The sequence below is a fragment of the Diadema antillarum genome, unplaced genomic scaffold (assembly GCF_040938485.1).
Source record: "Diadema antillarum isolate AM-2024a unplaced genomic scaffold, OU_Dant_1.0 scf00000029, whole genome shotgun sequence".
Taxonomy (NCBI): Eukaryota; Metazoa; Echinodermata; class Echinoidea; order Diadematoida; family Diadematidae; genus Diadema; species Diadema antillarum.
In genome coordinates, this window is record NW_027270918.1 from 856779 (window position 1) to 877003 (window position 20225).

The 20225-nt window shown below is 37.8% G+C and overlaps 2 protein-coding genes across 2 annotated transcripts; one reads left to right on the forward strand and one right to left on the reverse strand.

Moving 5' to 3' along the window:
* Positions 1-217: 217 nt before the first annotated feature.
* LOC139737835 (26S proteasome non-ATPase regulatory subunit 8-like) lies at positions 218-9071 on the reverse strand. The gene is made up of 7 exons (XM_071648512.1): positions 8964-9071; positions 4847-4919; positions 3492-3594; positions 2630-2723; positions 2018-2116; positions 1420-1605; positions 218-394 (listed from the first exon to the last, which is right to left on the reverse strand). Exons 1-7 carry the CDS (start codon positions 9069-9071, stop codon positions 263-265), a joined length of 795 nt encoding a protein of 264 aa, XP_071504613.1. The 3' UTR covers positions 218-262.
* A 243-nt stretch (positions 9072-9314) lies between these two features.
* On the forward strand, positions 9315-19691 carry LOC139739459 (protein FAM98A-like). The gene is made up of 11 exons (XM_071650069.1): positions 9315-9438; positions 11452-11600; positions 13342-13476; positions 14062-14144; positions 14659-14850; positions 15027-15143; positions 16005-16104; positions 16860-16942; positions 17634-17724; positions 18609-18638; positions 19243-19691. Exons 1-11 carry the CDS (start codon positions 9383-9385, stop codon positions 19689-19691), a joined length of 1485 nt encoding a protein of 494 aa, XP_071506170.1. The 5' UTR covers positions 9315-9382.
* The last annotated feature ends 534 nt before the right edge of the window (positions 19692-20225 follow it).

Below are 20225 nucleotides of genomic sequence, written 5' to 3' on the forward strand. Positions count from 1 at the left end.
AGGGTACAAAATACCAGACAAGTCTTTGGCTTCTCAGTGGACACTATGTGAGCCAAAATTTAGAGAATGCAAGAAGGTCCTTCCAGCAATGCGAGACAGATTTCTTGCCGTGGAAAATCAACATGCAGCATGCTGCTGAAAAGCTGGGATCGGTTCAAACACATTGAGCGCGTTTGTTGCGGCACAACTCAAAAAAATACAGAGAAGGAGGCTCTACATTATAAATACACTGTACAGAGATTCCCCAGTCCCCCCTCCATCATTATACAATCATCTCCAGCTCCTTGGCGTAGTCTATAGCCTGCAGCGCCAGTTCGTAGGATGGGATGACGTCATCCGCCTTCTTGTCCTCCTTGAAGTGAAAGTAGTTGTCGCTGCCGAGTTCCCAGCCCCTCTGTGTGTGGAGAGAGGAGTAACAGGTCAAAGGTCATACACAAAGGACATTTCCACATAATGTCATCCTAGGTAAGGGCCACAGCTTTATAATCTTCTATCACGATAATGGTCTCGGTTCCTACATAAGAAATCATCTACATGCTTTTCAGCAGAAATTGGCAAGTTTAAAGCTCTGCCAAATAGATGCAATAACCCGCAAGGTGCAATTATGACCACTACAAATTTCACCATTGGATTCCCTAACCTGCCAGAGTAATTTCCTAGGGTTTTTGGAACGTCTCCCCCCCCCCCCCAACAAGCTATCTACTCAATTTGCTAAACTTTCATAACATTATATTACTGCATGAGTTTGTGGCAAAAAAAAAGAAGAAGTGGGAGAAGAAGTGCAAAATTGATACAAAGAAAGTAGCAGTGTTATATCAAAATACATAAAAGTAAAACAAACCAAGTACCAGCAAGGTACTGTAAAATGAGGAATGTTCGCATGCATTTTAATTTTGTGAATTTCGCGAGCGGCAACATTCGCAAAATTAAATGCACGCAAAAGTTCTTGCCTACACAATATGCATATGCTAGTGGCAAGTTGTGAAAATTTCATGCTGCGAGAAAGGCTGTCGGCTCCAATTCGCGAAATTTTCATGCCACGAATATATCGTGTTTTAGAGTAAGTCATCTCTGCTTGTGTACTACAATACAATAGTACGAAGTAGCTTATGCCAGCTGATGGGTTTCTATTATTGACAAGTGGCCCTCACAAGCTCTAACAACACTATAATTTACACAAGTATTATATTCTACAGAGACGTAAATATGCTATGGATATTATACGTAATATTTTATGTCATAATATCTATTTCTGTGATTGTACTCAATCTGTGTACAAGTGACACGCTGGCTCTTTATTAGGTGCGTGTCATTACATATGAAATATGAGACAATTCTAGCAAGAATACAACTTTTGGTCACACACTGGCCAATGCACACCAATGCAAGTCAGAATGTGGGGTACAGCGGGCACTTCACCTCTTTGGCAAAGGTCTTCACGTCTGGCAGAGAGGTGATGAACAGGAGTCTGGCGCCCTCTTGGATGGAAATCTTTGTGTAGGCCTTTTCCACGCAGGCGGCGATCTCCCGCTGGATCGTCTCCAGTAGGATGTCCATGAAGACGCGGTAGCTGTCCGCCGGAACGTTGCCCTTGGCCAGAAACACCTGTTGTTGTGAAGAGAGGGGGGAGGACCAGAGGGAAAGATTGACCATCATAGATTGGAGAGAAGTGAAGAAATACATGATGAGACACAAATGTGGGATATGGACAGTGTATGTCGCCATGTAGATGACAACATTTGATTGCGGATTGTATGTGCAATATCTATGGGGAAAGTTGTCCTCACTGGCAGAGCATTGCAAGGTCTTACCCAGAAAGAAATTAAGTTTGCTACAGAATACTTAGTTGGTAAGAGTGCTGCATTCAACATCCTTTGACCAAAGGCCAATAAAATGCACTGACATGTGAAACATACATTTCTCGATCTTGCGAGTATGGAAAGATACCTTAAGCATTTACATTCGTTGAAGAGAAGAAATGAAGAAAGCAAGTATGTGCCTACAATGGGAAACCCACCTTGTTATAGCTCCCCTCCATGAGGTACTGTTCCATGGACACAGGGTGTTTGATGTAAATATTGCTCTGTATGTCCTTAGCAGGTAATAATTCAAGCTCCTGGAGAAAAAGAAAAAATAGAAACAAAACAGGAAAAAACTCATCAGTCTTAAAACAATCCATATTTTTACAAAACTTCTGTACAATCTGTACATAAATTGATTGTGGAAAACTTGTAGTGGGTAACTTGTAGTGGGTAACTACGGTTTGCGCAACTGACTATGAAGAGTTTTCAAGTAAGATGGAATGATGCAAATCATTAATTTAAACTGTATGTCCAAGCTGTAAAAGTTGACATCTGCCATTTACTAAATCACCAACGATAATCAAATTCCAAACTATAAACACACTGCGTAACACAAAAATATCTTGCAATTCGGAGTCGAATTCAGGCAGTTCCATTTTTTATGATCTTTAGATGCTTATCAAATTATACAGGAAACACAATCAAAGATTTAATTCTATTTTGATATTTGGGTTTGTTAAGCAAATATTGGTGCATAATAACATTATGTTGTTTCTGAATATTGAGACTGAACTCTCTGTATGTCAGAACTTTGCCTGAAAACTCACTGTGTGGAATTCTGCTAATCTGTTCTGTGCAAGCAACCTGAGGAGATTCAGACCGAGCAGCTCATATCTGTATGGTGAGTCTGGCATACTCTCCCTGAATGTTGAAAAAACAAACAGAACAAAACAATGACAGAAAACAAAGGAAATGTCCCATTACAGTCTGTATATTGCTATCATATTGCTCATATGCATTGTTAATGGATGGTTGGTAATCAGACAACATTAACTGATTTTCAACTTCAACCTACAAAGTTTTCTACAAAATTATCAACTAGACTGAAACACTATGCCTAAATATCAGTACTTTGTTGTTGACAAGGTGCTTTTCTACAATGTTACAGTTTTCAAACCACTTTACAATACGTACTTTTAACTAATAAAAGCCTACTAATACATAAACGTTTAGATATCAAACATGTTTAAGTTTGAATACGTCACTTTGTTAAAAACAACTAAATGTGCTTGGAATGTTCTCAACTCAAAAACTCATTTGATATGTTAATTTGTCCACACAAAACCCCCCCTAAACAATCAGTTTCTAATAAAAGTAAACATTCATAACTCTTACAAATAGCCACACAAAAAATTAATTCGATAACATTACAAAGCCAATCCTACTACGTAAAAGGCACGTAATCACATCTTGAAAACTCAGTAACAATAACCACATAAATAATGTAAGAAATGATACAACTTAATTGATTCTGACTGATATTGTCTTGCTCTGGAATATTATCAGTTTCATCCTTGCTTCTACATGTAAGACGGTGATCTTTAAGCAATATTCCAATCCCCCTATATCCCTACAAAACACACATAGAAACCAACTGTATTTATGGTCATTGTCAGTTGTTGTACATACCTGAAGTCAAAGTAGTATGGTTTGAGTTGTGCCATGTATCTCTCAAAGCTCTGAACGTCCCGAACGCTCACACTCCATTTAACCCCAATTTCCAGCACTTCTCCTGCCACACACATGAAGAAATAGAGGTTAACATTTACTTTTGATGGATGGTCTACATGTTGCTCAGTGCAAAAATACAGAACACAGTATTACGGAAATACAAGATGAAGAGAGAAAAATTACATACAGTGTAATGCCTTAAAAGCAATAAATAAATAAACAAACAAATGGATAAAGAAAAGAATAAACAGAATGGATAAATAAAAGAATGGATATATACACAATTTAAGATTGACTAAAAATTATGGCATGAAGTATGTGTCTTCAACGATATTCTTACTTCCAAAAATTAAAATGACAAGTTTTAATACTTTCATGCAGCCATTAATATACAAAATGAAATTAGAGATGAAGGTATTTTTCTGCAAATTTTCATAACAATTTGAAGTCAATTCTGAAAACATTTCAAAAGTAAAAGTGAACAAGGAAACCAATGGCACACAATAATCTTTAGTTCATCTTAAGTTTTATGATGAACTTAAATTCTCTGTGACACACCCCCTGGTTTGTTTCTAGTCTCAAGCAGGAGTGACAATTTGCACATTTCTAGTGATGACAGAATAATACATTTCCTCTTCACCAAACATTTCCATTCAACTAGAGTTGGTAAATATAATTGTTTGTTTCCTTTGTTTTGTTTTGCTTGCTAGATTTTTTACCCATATTCCCATCAAAAAGTTGCTAGCAGGCTGTAGGTCATGAGGTCACCTGCTCACTCTGAAGTCTGAATTTCTAAAATTTCAATATGATCAGGCCCTGTTTTAAGAAGAGTTAAATTTTTTATCATAAAGTTGATTTCTATCATATGTACAACATGTATATTGCAGCCTGTGTGTTATCTTTTGATAAAACAGGGCCCTGGCCTTAGAGAACACGTAAAAGTATACATGTACTGAACTTGAACAGGGATAAGGGTTTCAAATCTACAGCAACCTTACATGATGTATTAGAAATTAAATCGAGCAAAATTTAACAGGGAAGATGGTCCTTATATGTACAAGGAGCAAGCAAAGGTTAAAAACAGAACAGGCTACTAACTGACATCATCATGATACATATGCAGAAGTATATTTCCATCTGTGAAACTACAGCTGTTCAAACTTCTTCTTTCTGCTTAATGCAGAGGAGAGAAAACACATCACTAGTCTACATACATTGTTACAATTTATGTCAAAGGTCGTATTATCACTGCTCTAACAAACAGTAACAACAAAAACAAATAAACACAACACAACACCACCAACATAACTCACTTGCAATAAGGAGTTCCTTTTGACTGGGTTGACTGCTGCTTGTTGGGAGAAATGACAAATTCAGCAATGCCAGCTGCAGACAGAAATTGGAAAAAGCTGTGAGGTGAGCAGACTGCATGTTGTACAGAAGATCAAAGAATGACAAAGTTAGGGGCATCAACATTTTTTTTTTGGATACATTTTCCAATAATTGCTCTATCTTGATTTATACTATCAATTTTTTTAATCAATGAATAGTTTGATAACTTTTCTTTTTGTCTTCATCAACAAATGAAATATGAATTTGTGTGTGAGTTTTGAAATGAGGTGTATTACAAATTAACATGTACATATTTCTTTACTGACAAGCTTTGGAAGGATACCAAATTTATACTCTGCAACTGAAAAAAAAAAGTTTTAAAGGGACTGTACAGTACTGGTTGAGGTGGGGATTCATGTTTTGAACATTCTTAAGTGAGATAATGAGAAACCTCTTATGAAATATGAAAGAGCATGTCATTTTAAAAAGGATTCAACGTTTGTTTGATGAAAATTGGTTTTCAAATGGCTGAGATATCCAAAAAAGTGATAATAATAAAAGGCGACATGCCACAACTTTATTAGGATCTCTTTGTTTCACCTTGTTTTTGGATATCTCAGCCATTTCAAAACCGATTTTCATCAAATAAACTTTTGATAACCCTTAGAATTGCATGCTCTTTGACATCTCATAGAGTGGTTTCTGAATATCTCGCAAAACATAAAAAGCTTATCCTCACCTCGACCAGAACTGTACACACCCTTTAAAATTTTTTTAGTACATGTATGTATTATCAGAAAAGAGTCATTACTCAATGTTTTGCTTTGGAACTATAAAAAAATTAGTACCACAAATAACAATAAAACTGGCAAATCTTGGTCAAATCTGAAGATAAAGCTGATTTATTTAAGCACCATTGTGCTTCTTTTTTTTTTTCCCAAGCTTTCCAGTGATACCATATTTCTGTATTATAAACTGCAACTAGAAAAACTAAATTGGAAAGAAGTCACTAATCACTGTTTGGCTATTGAAATTTGCAGAGGTAAATTACAAATGATAATAAAGATTGCATATCTTGGTACAATTCAAAGACCTGAAATAGATGATTTGTGACCCGCTACAACAAAATAGTCCTAAAGTCGTGCACGGTCGAAGCAGTGAAAATCGAGTTTGAAGTTAGAGCATCAAAATCGGTCAAAACTTACGATTTTCTGAATTTGACATATTATTAGAGTCTGACATGTCTTCTATCATCTGTCGAAATTTTGAAGCAAAATGATGAAAGGAAAGACCAAAAAATAGCGTTTTTCTGGGCCATGTTTTTTTGGCGTTTCAACGAAGCAGAAACTGGTTCGAACATTTGGATTGAGCGCCACACATAGGCTCCGCCCCTAACAACGACCAGAGTGATCTCATTGGTCAGTTTGCTGCTTGCCGCTAACCGAAGCGTGAAGCTCGCACACTGCCCAGTCGACTGGTGCGTGCGGGCGGGTTGCGCTATGCCTAGCCACTTCTCCTGACATCCTGGTCACTGATTGGTCGGTGAGGAGACCGCCGACGCTGTGTTTGAATGAGCATTTCGGGGGTTGCTAGGGCTTAACTTCTATTGTCCGGAGGTGAATACTGACTTGCGTGTCTCTTGATTGTGATTGCGTCGCAAGGAGAACTTTTAGGGCGCTTTTCTAGAAACAGTGATTTCCCAGACGTCTTGACATGCTCTCTTTTAAACATTGATACAATTGTATCTCCGCAGCCGATTATTTTTATGAGACGTGTTATATATCAATTTAAAGCAGAAAGATTAGGGAATTGTGTCATGCAATTTTCAAATAATCGACCTCGCCCGACTTTAGGATCATTTTGTTGTAGCGGGTCACATTTAAGCATCCTTAGACCTTGTGCTTCTTTTTTCGATAATCTTTCCAGTGGAATGCGTATGGAAAAAATAGATAAAAAGAGTGTGTGTGTGTGTGTGTGTGTGTGTGTGTGTTCTTTAAAGGACAAGTTCACCTTCATAAGCATAAGGATTGAGAGAATGCAACAATATTAGTAGAACATATCATTGAAAGTTTGAGGAAAATTGGACAATCGATGCAAAAGTTATGAATTTTTAAAATTTTTGTTTTGGAACCGCTGGATGAGGAGACTACTACAGCTTGTGAGTCATATGCGTACAACAGTATAAAGAAAATATAAAGAAAATTCAACATATTTTCACTTTTTTCGCATAATAAAAGAGCACCTGACTTGCCTCTTTCTAAAGGCAGAGGGAATAATATTACCCATAACATTTGTCGGTAACGAGTCGAGGTAATGTGTACTTTTTTCAAAAGATGAAATTTTGTGAAATTCTCTTTATATTTTCCTTATATTGTTGTACGCATGTGACATCTAAGTTTTTCACACACTGCAGTAGTCTTCTCATCCAGCGGTTACTGCACAAAAACTTCAAAAATTCATAACTTTTGAACGGACTGTCCGATTTTCCTCAAACTTTCAATGATGTGTTCTACTAATATTGCTACATTCTCTCAATCCTTATGTTTATGAAGGTGAACTTGTCCTTTAAAAAAAAAAATAGAATACAGTAGATATTACTCATCATTTGGGTATTGAACTTTGCAGAGGAAAGTACTAAAACTTGCATAGGGTCTACAAATAAAGTAGGTTGGTCATTCTGAAGATCGGAGCTGACAGAAACATTGACCAAAAGATCGGTCTGTATCTTGTCGGGAATATGTTCAGCGAAGACTGCATCTGGCTTTATGGAATCCTCTTATACAGAGGAGAGCCATAAATGTAAAAAAAAAAAAACCCAGATAAAAAACTCCTCCACACAGACAGATTCTTCTGTCTATTTAGAAACATGAAGCTTCCCAATGAATGATACTAATTTCTGTAGTTGCATGTTCAGTTCAATGTAAGTGAAGGATTTTCCCCAACGTATTAAAACTTGGACACCCCATCACCATACTATAGGGTATCCAAGTTTTTGTTCGGTTAGAAAACAGTCCTTCATTTACATTGAACTGAACAATTATAACTCTATTGTTAGATTTCACACTAATAAACACTATTAAATTATTAAATTACATAATGAATTTAGATCTACTGTACCAATCATCATGATCATAGAGACCTAGACTCTACCGTCTCTTGACCGACAAGTCTGTCTACAGTCTAATTCCGCGAAAAACTTATTATTTTCTCCACTCCTTTGCAGCGCTCCCCAATTCATCGCTGCCTTCGTTTGAAAAATGAGCGCACGAACATCTCTGGCAAGCCAAATGCTCCATACAATCACTATATCGGTACACTTACGTTTATTGACTAAAGTACTACTACTAGTAAGTTGTTCGAGCACTAAATTTAACTTCGTAATATTGTGAATGAGCATTTGGCTTGCCATAGAAGTGGAGGAAACAGTGGAAGAGGTGAGTCGAAATGTTTACTGATTAATCTTGTATATATTTTGTCCATATTGGTTTGAAAACCAAGCTGGAAAAAAATAATAATAACCATTTTTATGCAGGGGGAACTGGGTCGAAGTTGCGTTTCAGCCAGAACGGTGGAAACTGTCGCAATGGAGTATGTATCAATGGTGTCTGTCTAAGAAGCGAAAAACTGACCCAGCAAATGTCATTATTATAAATGAGAAGTTTTTCCAGGAATTACACAGACTTGTCGGTCAAAACCGTCTCTAACGACTATAACGTAACAGTTAGTCATTAGACTGATTTGCCAACTTTGAAGGGTTAGGCCCCTAGCCCTACTAACTATTCAGACAACTAAATTTCCTGTGTTCTTTACAAATAACAACAAACCTTGCATATCTCTGACAAGCTTCAAGTATCAGAAAATAGAATTTAGACCAGCTTATCACTCTGCTTATCAATCAATGCTATCATGATAATGATGGCCTAACGTTAGATAGCTAGATTCTTACCAGCGATTGATCTGTCGTTTCACACAAATTTTAAAGTACATGGGACTACGGGAAACAGTGAGTCAGCTTTTCACAACACCAACTATTATCGCATATAAACGATCAGACAAAGAGAGAGAGGGGTATAAAATGCTTGCATATGATATACTCACTTTCAGCTTACTGAGGATATCGCCACATTTTGCTAAATCTGGAGATTTCTTCTTCCATTCTTTGTTCAAACTTTGATACATCGCCACTGTTTCCTTCAAAGATGCCATTTTCACACTTCCATGCACCAGTCTGGAATACTGCCATCTATGTTGACTGCACACGCAGGTACCACATCACATCACATCACATCCATCCAATTTATACTTCAGTGCTCATGCATATTGCACTCAACTCAGCTCAGTCAGTCGGTGTCGGGGTATAGCGGTGCTGTTTTTACCAGGTCCAGTCCAGCAGGCCGGGATAGGGTACAGAGCAGTAGGCCTACAGATCCTACTTTTCAAAGCCAGAAATCTTGCTGAATCAACCATCTCCTGCCACCCCAGCAAATTTGTCGTGTAGGCCTAAAATCGAATCAAGCATGGGATCTCTGAGCGCCCAGGAATGTGACATCTTGGACAGCTTGGATGATTTAGGGTGAGACCTTCACAATTGAAATTAAATTTTAGGCCTTGAAATTAACACTTGGGCAATATGCTGGGGGGGGGGGGGGAGCTGTGCTAAAGGTAGATGCCTAATTGGCCCCCTAAATCCCAGGATTGCCCTCAAACATGTTGTTACAATGTTCGATGTCCAAGCCAAACTCTGTCATGCTCACCTTCAATGTAACTTGTTATGTTTTCAAGATCCAACGTCAACGATGTTCATCTTATTTTAACCTTTCAATTTATTAACGTGTGTATTTACTGTTAGAATTTAGAAAAGTCCTTTTTTAATCAGTAAAATGTAGATTCTAGACAATAGAAATCTAGATTTACCCATTTAATCAGGGTAGGGCTTGATTAAAAAGCCAAAGGGGATGGCTAGTATTACTGATCAGTGGGAATCAGTGGGAATGCTGGGGGATGATTGTTCCAATTCTTGTGGGATTCATTTAAGAGTACATTAGTCATAATACCTCATATCTATTGCTTTTTTCCCCCCAAATCTGCCAAAGATTGGAACTCCCTCCCCCACTCATTAATTTCCATCAAGGACTCAATGATATTCAAACAAAAGCTAAAGAGCACCCAGCTCGATTAGATACCGTTCCCTCACAGACCGCTATCAACGTTGAGTGATGTTCCGGATGGAGCTTTTCAACCGTGATACCGTGAAACCGTGAAACCGTTGTGTGAAAATTATTTGCTTCAGAATTGTGTCATATTCAAGTAATGTGCAGTTAATGCCCCGTCATTGGCGTCACTGTACAGGCATGCTATCCTGGAAACATTAAACTGCACATTACTTGAATATGAGACCATTCTGAATTACATAATTTTCACACAACAATAGATACATAATGTACTCTTAAATGAATCCCACAAGGATTGGAACAATCATCCCCCAGCATTCCCACTGATTCCCACTGATCAGTTACTAGCCATCCGGGATGCTGTAACCAGTGTGTGTTGGGGTCGCTGGTGAGATTAGGTAGGGCTAAGGCAATGGGTTCTGTCACTTCTAACATAGCAAGCTTTTGAGTATAGATTTAGATCGGAGATCTGCAACGCGAAAGCTTGTTAGATGACGCAGCCTCATCTCGGCGATCCCAGACTGGACCCAGGTTGAACAATGGAAATAATTTTCTCACACATGTGCAGAACATACCTGCCAACCATTCCGATTTTGTTGGAATCTTTGTGATTTTTTAACTCAAAATTCTGATTTTTTTGGTAATAAATCAGTATAATAGTGTTGAAAATATTGAAATGGCAGTATATTAATCGTACCAGTTGACAACTCCTTGTCATTTGCAAATTTATCTATGCATTAGATTCTAGACATTCAATCATACATTGTGTATGTAGGCCTACAACCTTTAACATTACACACTGTACCTGGCTAGAGATCTGTGGTGTGTGCAGATATAGGGGATGAATTTCTTCATATTTTTGTTTGTCCCTTTTTTGCACAAAGAGAGACTAATGTACAGTGTATTTACCTAGTAGCTTGACGGCTAGTAGACCAAGTGCTCTACATATGGCCAAACTATTCAATTCAGCTAATGCTTGCCATTTGAAAAAAGAAAAAAAAAACTAGCCAAATTTGTCAGAATGATTATGTTTCAGTTTTCTTCATAACCAAAGAAGAAAGAGTAGTTTTGTAGAAAGTAAAGTAGATGTGAATGTGTGTACATATGATATAGTGGTAGAGTAGTTAAACATCCTTTATGCCTTGATTTGTAAACATGTTTATTCATATCTGTTATTTTCACATATACATAGTACATGTACATTATTACTTACATTTTTGTAAATATGTTTGTACTCTCATACCCCGAGAGGGGGTCAATGGAGTCGATAAAATCTTACAAATCTCACAGATCTTACTAGTAGGCTTTATAGGCTACTGCATTAAAAAAAGAAATTTAGTTGTTATTTTTGCCATTAAGCATTCATGGAAAGAGAATCGAAGCATTTAATTAACTATCTCACATGCATTCTTTAGATACGATGGGCCTCTCCTCACTGAGAACCTGTTCCTATCAGCTGTTGAGGCTGGACCAAGTTCCCCAGACTTCACTGGCGTGGTGGCATGGCTCTCTGCACAGCTCTGCAGCCTGTGTGAACTTGAAGCATCCGTATCCCCAACTCAAAGTAAGCAAATATATGCATAGCGCAATGCGGATATATTTTCATGTTCAGCTCGACCAAACTGCATCGAGGTTGCACAAATTTTTTCCCCAATATGTGTTGGGTTCAGTTACACTTAATGTAAATTTAAAGGACAGCGAGTTGTGGGAAGTACTGATATATATCTCTGTTGATGTTTGACATCATTGCTCATTTTGATAGCACAGGTATGGCTGAGTATTCTGTGTTAGCAAGTGCCGACTTTGAGATCTGGTACTCAGTGGACCATGGCTATTTGTCTATTTCAGGGGTCGCACTTAACTTTTTTTTAAACTAGCCAGGCGGACTACTTAGAATCAATTTTGACACTGAAGCAATATTTTGGCTAGCCAGACGGACTAGTAACTTCAGAATTTTATGATTTTTGGCTAGTCCGACGTGATTTTGGGTGGCCAATGGCCAGCGGACCATCGCCAATTTCGAACCCTGTATTTAGTGATGATGTGAATAGAATTGAACATATTTTCATTTTTCTAGCATAATGAAAGAACGCTTGGCTTACCTCTTTCAAAAAGCAGGGAGAATAACATTGCCCTTTACATATATGTCAATCACAAGTCTAAAAGGAATTTCTGCTTTTCGTAAAAATGACATTTTGTGGGATTCTCTTTGTATTTTTGTCCTCACTGAATTTTTGTAGTTTGCTCATGAATCCTTCAATGGTTACCGGTAGCACCAAAATTTCAAAAAAATTCATTACTTTTGAACGGATTGTCTGATTTTCTTCAAATGTCACTGATGTGTTGTACTAATAGCACTACATAATTTACTCAATCCACATTATATTTGGGATCATTCCCCTATGAGTCCAGATAGTCACCCGAATATCACTCTGTAGAAGTTAATATCATGATATGTCAGTGGATTTATAAATGGAGATTCTGTGGTGCTGCTGAGATACTTATTGCATCATGCAATGAACTCTCTTGTCTGTTGCCTATACCTCCATTATTTGTTGCATTGCATGGAGCACTGCTTGTGAGAGTTGATAACTGGGGACCTCTTGGACTGTTAATTCAATCTGACCTTGACATATCAGTAGAAAAGGAAAACTGCAATGTCTACGCATAACAATTGTATGTAATGTAGACTGGATCTTAAACAGATGAAAATGATTGCACAAGTGAGCAAAACTTACATCTGCATGTTGTAGGTGTACAGTTGTATCTCAAGATGAGTTCTTTTACTAAACAAACAAATCACTGTTTTCTAGATGGTGGAACTGTGGTTCCTGTTTTGTTAGTTTTTTCTTTTCATACCTTAGGATATATGTCTGTCAAGCTCAGAAAAAACTTTTCTTTTTTTTTCTTCTTTTTTACTGGTGCTCTTTCACTTAGATTAAATTAAAATCATTTTCAATTCATGAGCACCAATCATTCATTGCTTAATAGAAAGTAACAATTATGAACAGTGCTGAATAAAAATTTGATGTGATAATTACATTGTATTACACGAATGTTAATATATAACACTATAAGTGAATGATATCCATGGACTGTAAGAAGTACAACTTGTAATTAGGAGTCCATTAACATGATAATATACAAATTGTGATACATTTTACTCACACACAGAGTACAAGAGAAAAGACTCACAACACAAATACTGAGGACATAATGTAGACACTTGCTCTGTTCTTTTATTCTCTTGGTAATTAAGGAAATCCTTTACTGATTTGAAGCTGGAATTCCCTCTCTCTCTACAGGTGCTGAAGATGCAGACACGTTTGAGCTTGAGCTGAGCGGTCTCCTCAAGGAGCTACACTGCCCTTACAAGGTCCTCACTGAAGGAGAGATGATCAACAGACTTGGCAATAAGTTCAACAGACTTTGTCTCCTAGGTAATGAACTCGTCTGGGATATAATCATTTTGTATCCCCACAGCTTCTTTAATATTCAACTGTTGCTTGATAGAGCAATTTTATACCTGCCCTATCTGACAGTGCTTGTATTTTATTTACTGTAATTATGCAACTTCTAATTTATTAGAAGTCCATGTGGCAGAAAGCACCCGTTGAATATCATGTATATCTGATACACCACTTTGAAAAAATGGTGCATTTCCGTTTTTGCCTGATACCCGATCGCTTGCCACTTTATTTTGCCTACAATATGTGCTGATCCTTGGTGCGCCCAGGTACCTAGCTGAACACGGCAAACATTTTCATGTTCATTCAGTGATTTGTCAAACCTGGCCTAAATGTAAAGGTAGCAAGCCCACTCAGGTGTAGCAATGTGCCAAAGTCCATTAGGAAGGCCATAATGACACAATAGGGATTTTAGGAATAAAGGAATTTCTATTCATTCGTAGTTAGTTTCCAGACATCTATGCCATTCAGCAAAGGAGATACTCTAGCGTGTGTTTCTAGTGATGAACCAAGCACATTAGGGATTAATGACACTATGTGCATTGTTTGTGTCTCAAGGTTTTCTTACAGCTGAATTGCAAGCAGCCAAGATGGTTTTTGCAAGGAACCCGACAAAGGCACCCAAGCCACCTCCAGAAGATGTAAGCCCCCCCCCCCTCCATATTGAATTCAATTTTCAAGCTCATCAGCCAGATACATTTTGATGAGATCAGAATGATATGAATTGAATTAAACTATGAAGACTGTAATTGTGATATACGACAAATCTGCCCAACTTTAAGAAATGAGGGCTGTCACAACTTTCCCTCTCTGAACTCTAATGGGATGATCAGTGAAATTGTTATTTTGTTATGCCAATTGAATTAGCCTCATTCAGAAGAAGAAATATGGCTATGTCTTTATAATTCCTTTCTAGATATATAATTATGTCTATATTAATGTATGAATGAACATTTTTGTTCTTATACTGTAATTCATATGTATGACAAATCTGCCCAACTTTAAAAAGTGAGGACTGTAATACTCTTTTTGATTGTTCATTGAATTCTTTGTAGTGGCTTTAACTTATACTCAAAATAGATGAAATTTGTAGAGGTTCTCCTCAATTGACTCTTTCTCTCTAATTCTTGTATCTTCTGTCTCTGCATTGGCCAGGCCAACTGGAAATCCAGTAGCAAGCAGCTGAAAAATATCTGCATTGGCCTGAAACTGTCCAAGCCTCCGCCCAACGTGACAGCCGTCCAGCTCTTCACCAAGCTGGAGGCGCAGCTTAAGGCGATGATTGCCAACTCCGCGCACAGCATCGGCAAGCCCCTCTTCAAGTGGAACCTGACCTCCGGCCAGTGGGTGCGTGTTTGTATTACCAGTCACTTTGTATTTTCTACCAAGGGGAAGTGAAATAAACAGCATTATTAAATTCTGTTCTTTAAAAAAAAAAAAGTCCCAAAACAAAACACCATCATTCTCCAAGTCATATAAATTTTGTATTTTGTGTGCATTGCTTCATTATTATCTCCACACAGAAACTCCTGGATTCTATCAATGAGCAAATGAGGAGAGAATACAGCATCAGACGTCAGATGTTGCTGAAGCGGTTGGATGTTACCGTCCAGTCATTTGGCTGGTCAGACAGGGTCAAGGCAAGTGGACACACAATAGAAGAACATTTCTTCTTTTTTTAGCAATCACAATGTATACACATCCATGGTGCTGTGTGCCAAAAGATTTTGCAGTAGGTAATTTTTTCAATTTATACATTTGCGTAATAATGGCCTGTCTGGTTGCTGATATTTAGCGGTTCAGGTGGGGAGAAAATAAGAGATTGTGTTGAAAAGTATGTTTGTTTGTTTGACTTTGGCATGATGAACTCAACTCTTGTATTAGTTTTTGTGTGCTTGCTTGTTCATATTTGTGTGTGTGTGTATTTCTACTACTTCTCCTTCTTCTGCTGTCGACCTAATGACTTGCCCAGAAAGAAAAATCATAGCGTCTTTTACTCTCCTTTTACCCTTTTATCTATGTCACTTTCTTGTTCTCTGACTGTGTATCTGTTGAATACTGTGTCTGTAGTCCCTATCACTTGCCAAAAAAAGACCAAGAACTCCCAGTGATCTTTTTAAGATCGCTTTCTTCTAACCCTTTCTCTTATCCATTCTGTCTCTTTAGGTATCTCGCTTTTATATCTGTTCTCAGTAGATTAAATGGCGGTGCTATTCCACATTCAGCTTGACTCTAATAAATTTAGTCAATTAGACAAACAGAGGAGTGGAATTGTCATCAAACTTGGATAAAAGTATATGATGGCTATGAGATTAAGCGTCACTTTTTTTTTTTTTTTGCCAATTCATGACATTGGTTGTAACCACATTGTGGATAACATGAGCTGATACACAAAAGAAGCACAGATTCAACTGTTTGGTCAATTATTTCGAAACCATAATTTGTCAGGTTATGTACTTGACACTCTTTCATGTGTTTCTTGATTGTCTTGCATTGTACAGAGCAAGCAGGACAGCTTCTCCACAGAGTACAGAAGGCGCAGGAAAGAGTTGACGTCGGAGAGCACGGTCACCATTGCCAGCATGATGACCGCCAGAGAAGGTCAGTTTGTTTTACTAAGATTCTACCACTTCTACAATATCTTCATGAAAGGAAGAATAATATCAAGAGGAATTTTTGACACGATAAAGGCTCGACTGTTTCGGTATGCATGTTATAACAAGATTGTGATGAAGAGACTGCATTTTGACTATTACTGTATTTCCCTCATTCTTTGTCAAATTTCATAGTATGATTGAGAAATACCATTGAACCATATGTCTCTATCTATACCTGAATAGTTTGATTGCAAAAACCTGTTAAAGTAATTCCATCATCAGATAGAGCAAAATAAAACCTTTCCAGTGTTCCAGTGATACCTCATTTGTGACCTAATGAGGAATATTCTTGAAGTCATGATTAAAAAGTCCTAAATTTTCTTATTATTTTCTTTGTGTTTTTAGCAGCTTTAATAGCAAATGTCTCGACATGACAAGAATAGATTTAACTTGTTTTGCTATCAGACTCTTCATATGTTATCATTTAGATGAAGAATAGTGAGATTGATGTGAAATCTGTGACACCTGTGGCGTTGAGTTCTTTTTATTTCAGAGTTAATATACAAGTTGGATTTGTGAAGATTCTGGCAACATGAAAGAACTGATACACCGGTTGAAAAGTTTCCCTATCATATTGCGTCATCTAATCCAAAGTGACAAATAATCTGACGTAAAGATGTATTCCTAAGATCCTAATTCAAGTGCACACTGGCAACAATGAACTTGAGTGACAAATGTTCTTCTCATGTTGTCCACCAGACCTGACCAAGTTGAAGAAGACAAGCAGTGGGTCTGTGAGGAAGAATACACAGTCCTCCGTCAACAAAGTCGTAATGGGCAGGGTGAGAAACTGAATTCCTTATTGTTTTATGTGTCTGTAGTCTAAGCCACAGCAATTGTCTAATTTAAATAAAGAATACTATTACTTCTGCTCTAAATCTTCAATCTCATTATCATTATCATTCAAGGTCCTTCACACTACGTGTTAATGCTGAAGACTACATCACCTCAAACGTTAAATGTGTACACCATATATTTCGCGGCCTGTCTATTTTTTATTTTTTTAAATTTTTTTTTAAATTGAGACTTCCCAATATTTTTAGAGTGGTTAAACTTACTATTATGGAATGCAGCAATAGATAGACAAATGCACAAGTGTATGTTGCATTCATGATGGGTCATCATAATTAATATTTTTGTGTGGTTTAAGATTTTGGAATAGCACCAGACTCTCGAAATTCACAAAAATCAAAACTCTGCAAAATGTATGATGTTTACAGTACGTGAAAGCTTTATTTTGCTAGCCTAGCATCCTCTGGGTTCCTCATTTGATATATACTTGATATTTTATTGATTTCTGTCTGTTCCTGTTGTGGAGAATGTCCGGTAATGTTCCTATATTGAATTGGGTTCTCTCCCCCTTTCCTAGTGCAAATGAATATATGCCGTCTCACGTCTGATATTCCTCATGACAGTAGTATATCATTGTCATAATCTCTTCATATACGACTCTACCCCCTGCGCCATTTCCAGGTGCCAGACAGAGGGGGCCGGCCTCAGGAGGCCACCCCACCCCCACCAGAGATGCCAGCTTTCAAGCAGAGACAGGAAGGTGGACATAGAGGTATGGACAATGGACTGACCACTCTCATGGCAGTCATAGATCTATCAAGCTTGACCACATCCTATGCAGTAAGCCAAAAATTGGACCACCCTGAAGTGACCGAAAATATCACACAGAGTAACCAAAATTGTTTTTCATGCCATGCTTCTGCAATCACACACTTGAAATCCAATCCAAACACACACACATGACTTTACATTTAGCAGCTTAGGTATTGGGGAGCCATGAAACACACCCCAGAAAGGTATTTGTGTGCAAGGATGCAGTATTTTGTGGTCCATGGCATGTGAGAACACCGAATAGCAAATGGATGCCCCAAACCAGACTGTTCTCTGGAGAATGTTATCATATAGATTGCTATGAGCTTGCCAGCAAAATCCTGCTGACTTACAGGTTGTGACTTGTGGAATTCCATGTCAATTATCTGCTATCTTCAAATCTTTTTTTTCTTTCCCAACAATATTCCGATGATGTGTTATGTGCAGTAGGTTATCAGACAAGGACCCCGTTTTATCAAAAGATAAAATCAATTTTGAATTTCCTTTAATACCACACAGGCTGCCATAGACTTACAGTTGAAATCAACTATATAATCAATTTTAACTCTTCATAAAACAGGGCCCAGGTACCAATGCCATTAGATAATCAAGCAAATTATTTTTTTCCCCCGATATAATATCATGATAACAGTGAATATCTCTTCTTTTAAGGTAGAGAAAAATATGCCAAATTCAAATAAAACAAATGTTTGATGGTCATTCACATTATCACTACTAACTGGAGAGAAACGACAGAGTAGAGAAACAGTGTAGAGAAACAGTACTGCTTGCACTTCAATAAGCCTCACACTGAGTGATGTTCCTCTTCGTTTCCTGTCATTATAGGTGGAAGAGGCGGTGGCAGAGTGCAGGGAGGTAAGTTCCCAGTCCTGTTACATTGAATCTCATGTGGGTGTGGTTGGAGGAAAGATGATTGTGATATTAGGATGTCTTATAGAATATCATAGCATCAGCTGCTGTTATTTGTTGAAACAGTTTGTGTAACTTGTGAGTTACGCGTTTGATTGAATTTTATGCCTATGCCTCAAAAGGGTGCCAAATATATTATTTCTTTTTTTCTTTTTCTTGTCCAGTGATTTATGAAGAGTTATTATACAGTTGTTTCTTCTTCTTCATCCTCTCCCTTTTCTCTTCCCCTTTTCCTTTATTATTATTTTTTTCTGCTAATTCTTCTTCTCCTCCTTTCTTCTTCTTTGTTTTCTCCTTAGTGCAGTTTAGTGATGTAAAATAAGCTGGTGTATGTATTTCCCTCTATTTATATGTAATAATATTCAAGGATTAGGAGTAAAGTTTTTGATCAGTTCCTTAATTTTATTGACAATTAGAACCTAAGCGATAGAAGAACTTAAAAACAGAAACTATGAGAACAACAGCAATAACATTAAGTTGAACAAAATTTCAAATATGCAATCCAATATCTCAAAGTTTGACGGCCCATAATCTCTTTTTCGTCCTTCAGGCTGGTCAGGAGGTGGACGAGGAGGAGGAGGAGGAGGAGGAAACTGGAACCAAGGAGGAAACTGGAACCAGGGCGGAGGAGGGGGTGGGAACTGGAACCAGGGCGGTGGTGGTGGTGGAGGACACTGGAATTCAGGAGGAGGAGGAGGAGGAGGAGGTGGAGGATATAGAGGACACAACAATTACCATGATGGAGGAGGCGGTGGCTATGGCAACCAACAGGGAGGCTATGGAGGTGGACATGGTGGTGGAGGAGGAGGAGGCTATGGAGGAGGACAAGGATATGGAGGACAAGGAGGCTATGGTGGCCAGGGAGGCTATGGTGGTGGCCAGGGAGGTTATGGGGGCCAGGGAGGTTATGGGGGTCAAGGGGGTGGAGGGAGGGGTGGCAGACGGGGTAGTGGAAAAGGGAGGGGCGGTGGTAGAGGTAGAGGGGGTGGCAGATACTGAACAAAATTACAATCATATGTTTGCAACAGTATGCCTGCTAGTATACCCTAATAGACATGGAAACCATTAAAAGCAAAGCATTTGCTATGTTTCTTTATTATTATTTGACTTCAAGTTGGTCAGTTGATAACTCGAAAGAGATAATTGTTTGTTTGTTTTTTTTCAAAATACAAGACTGCCTGTTTCTCATTATACTGATGTAATGCAGTGGTTTCCTCTATCTACACTGTTAAACATAGTAGACTCTACCAAGTGTATTGCACAAATGTAGTAACTTATGACAGTCTCTTTGTCCCTATTCTATGCACTATTGCATGGTTTACCATTTGCTCAGAGCACGATTCATCAACTCTTGTAAACTTACAGTACAGAATCATGCTATAATAATTTATTATGTTTCTTTGCTAATGGCGTACCAACTTGCCCAATCTGAATTTCTGTAAGAAATAAACATTAACAAATAAATTGACAAATAGATAAAGTGAAGCAGCAAATGAGTGAAAATCTAGTAGCAGCATTAAAAAAAAGGGAAAA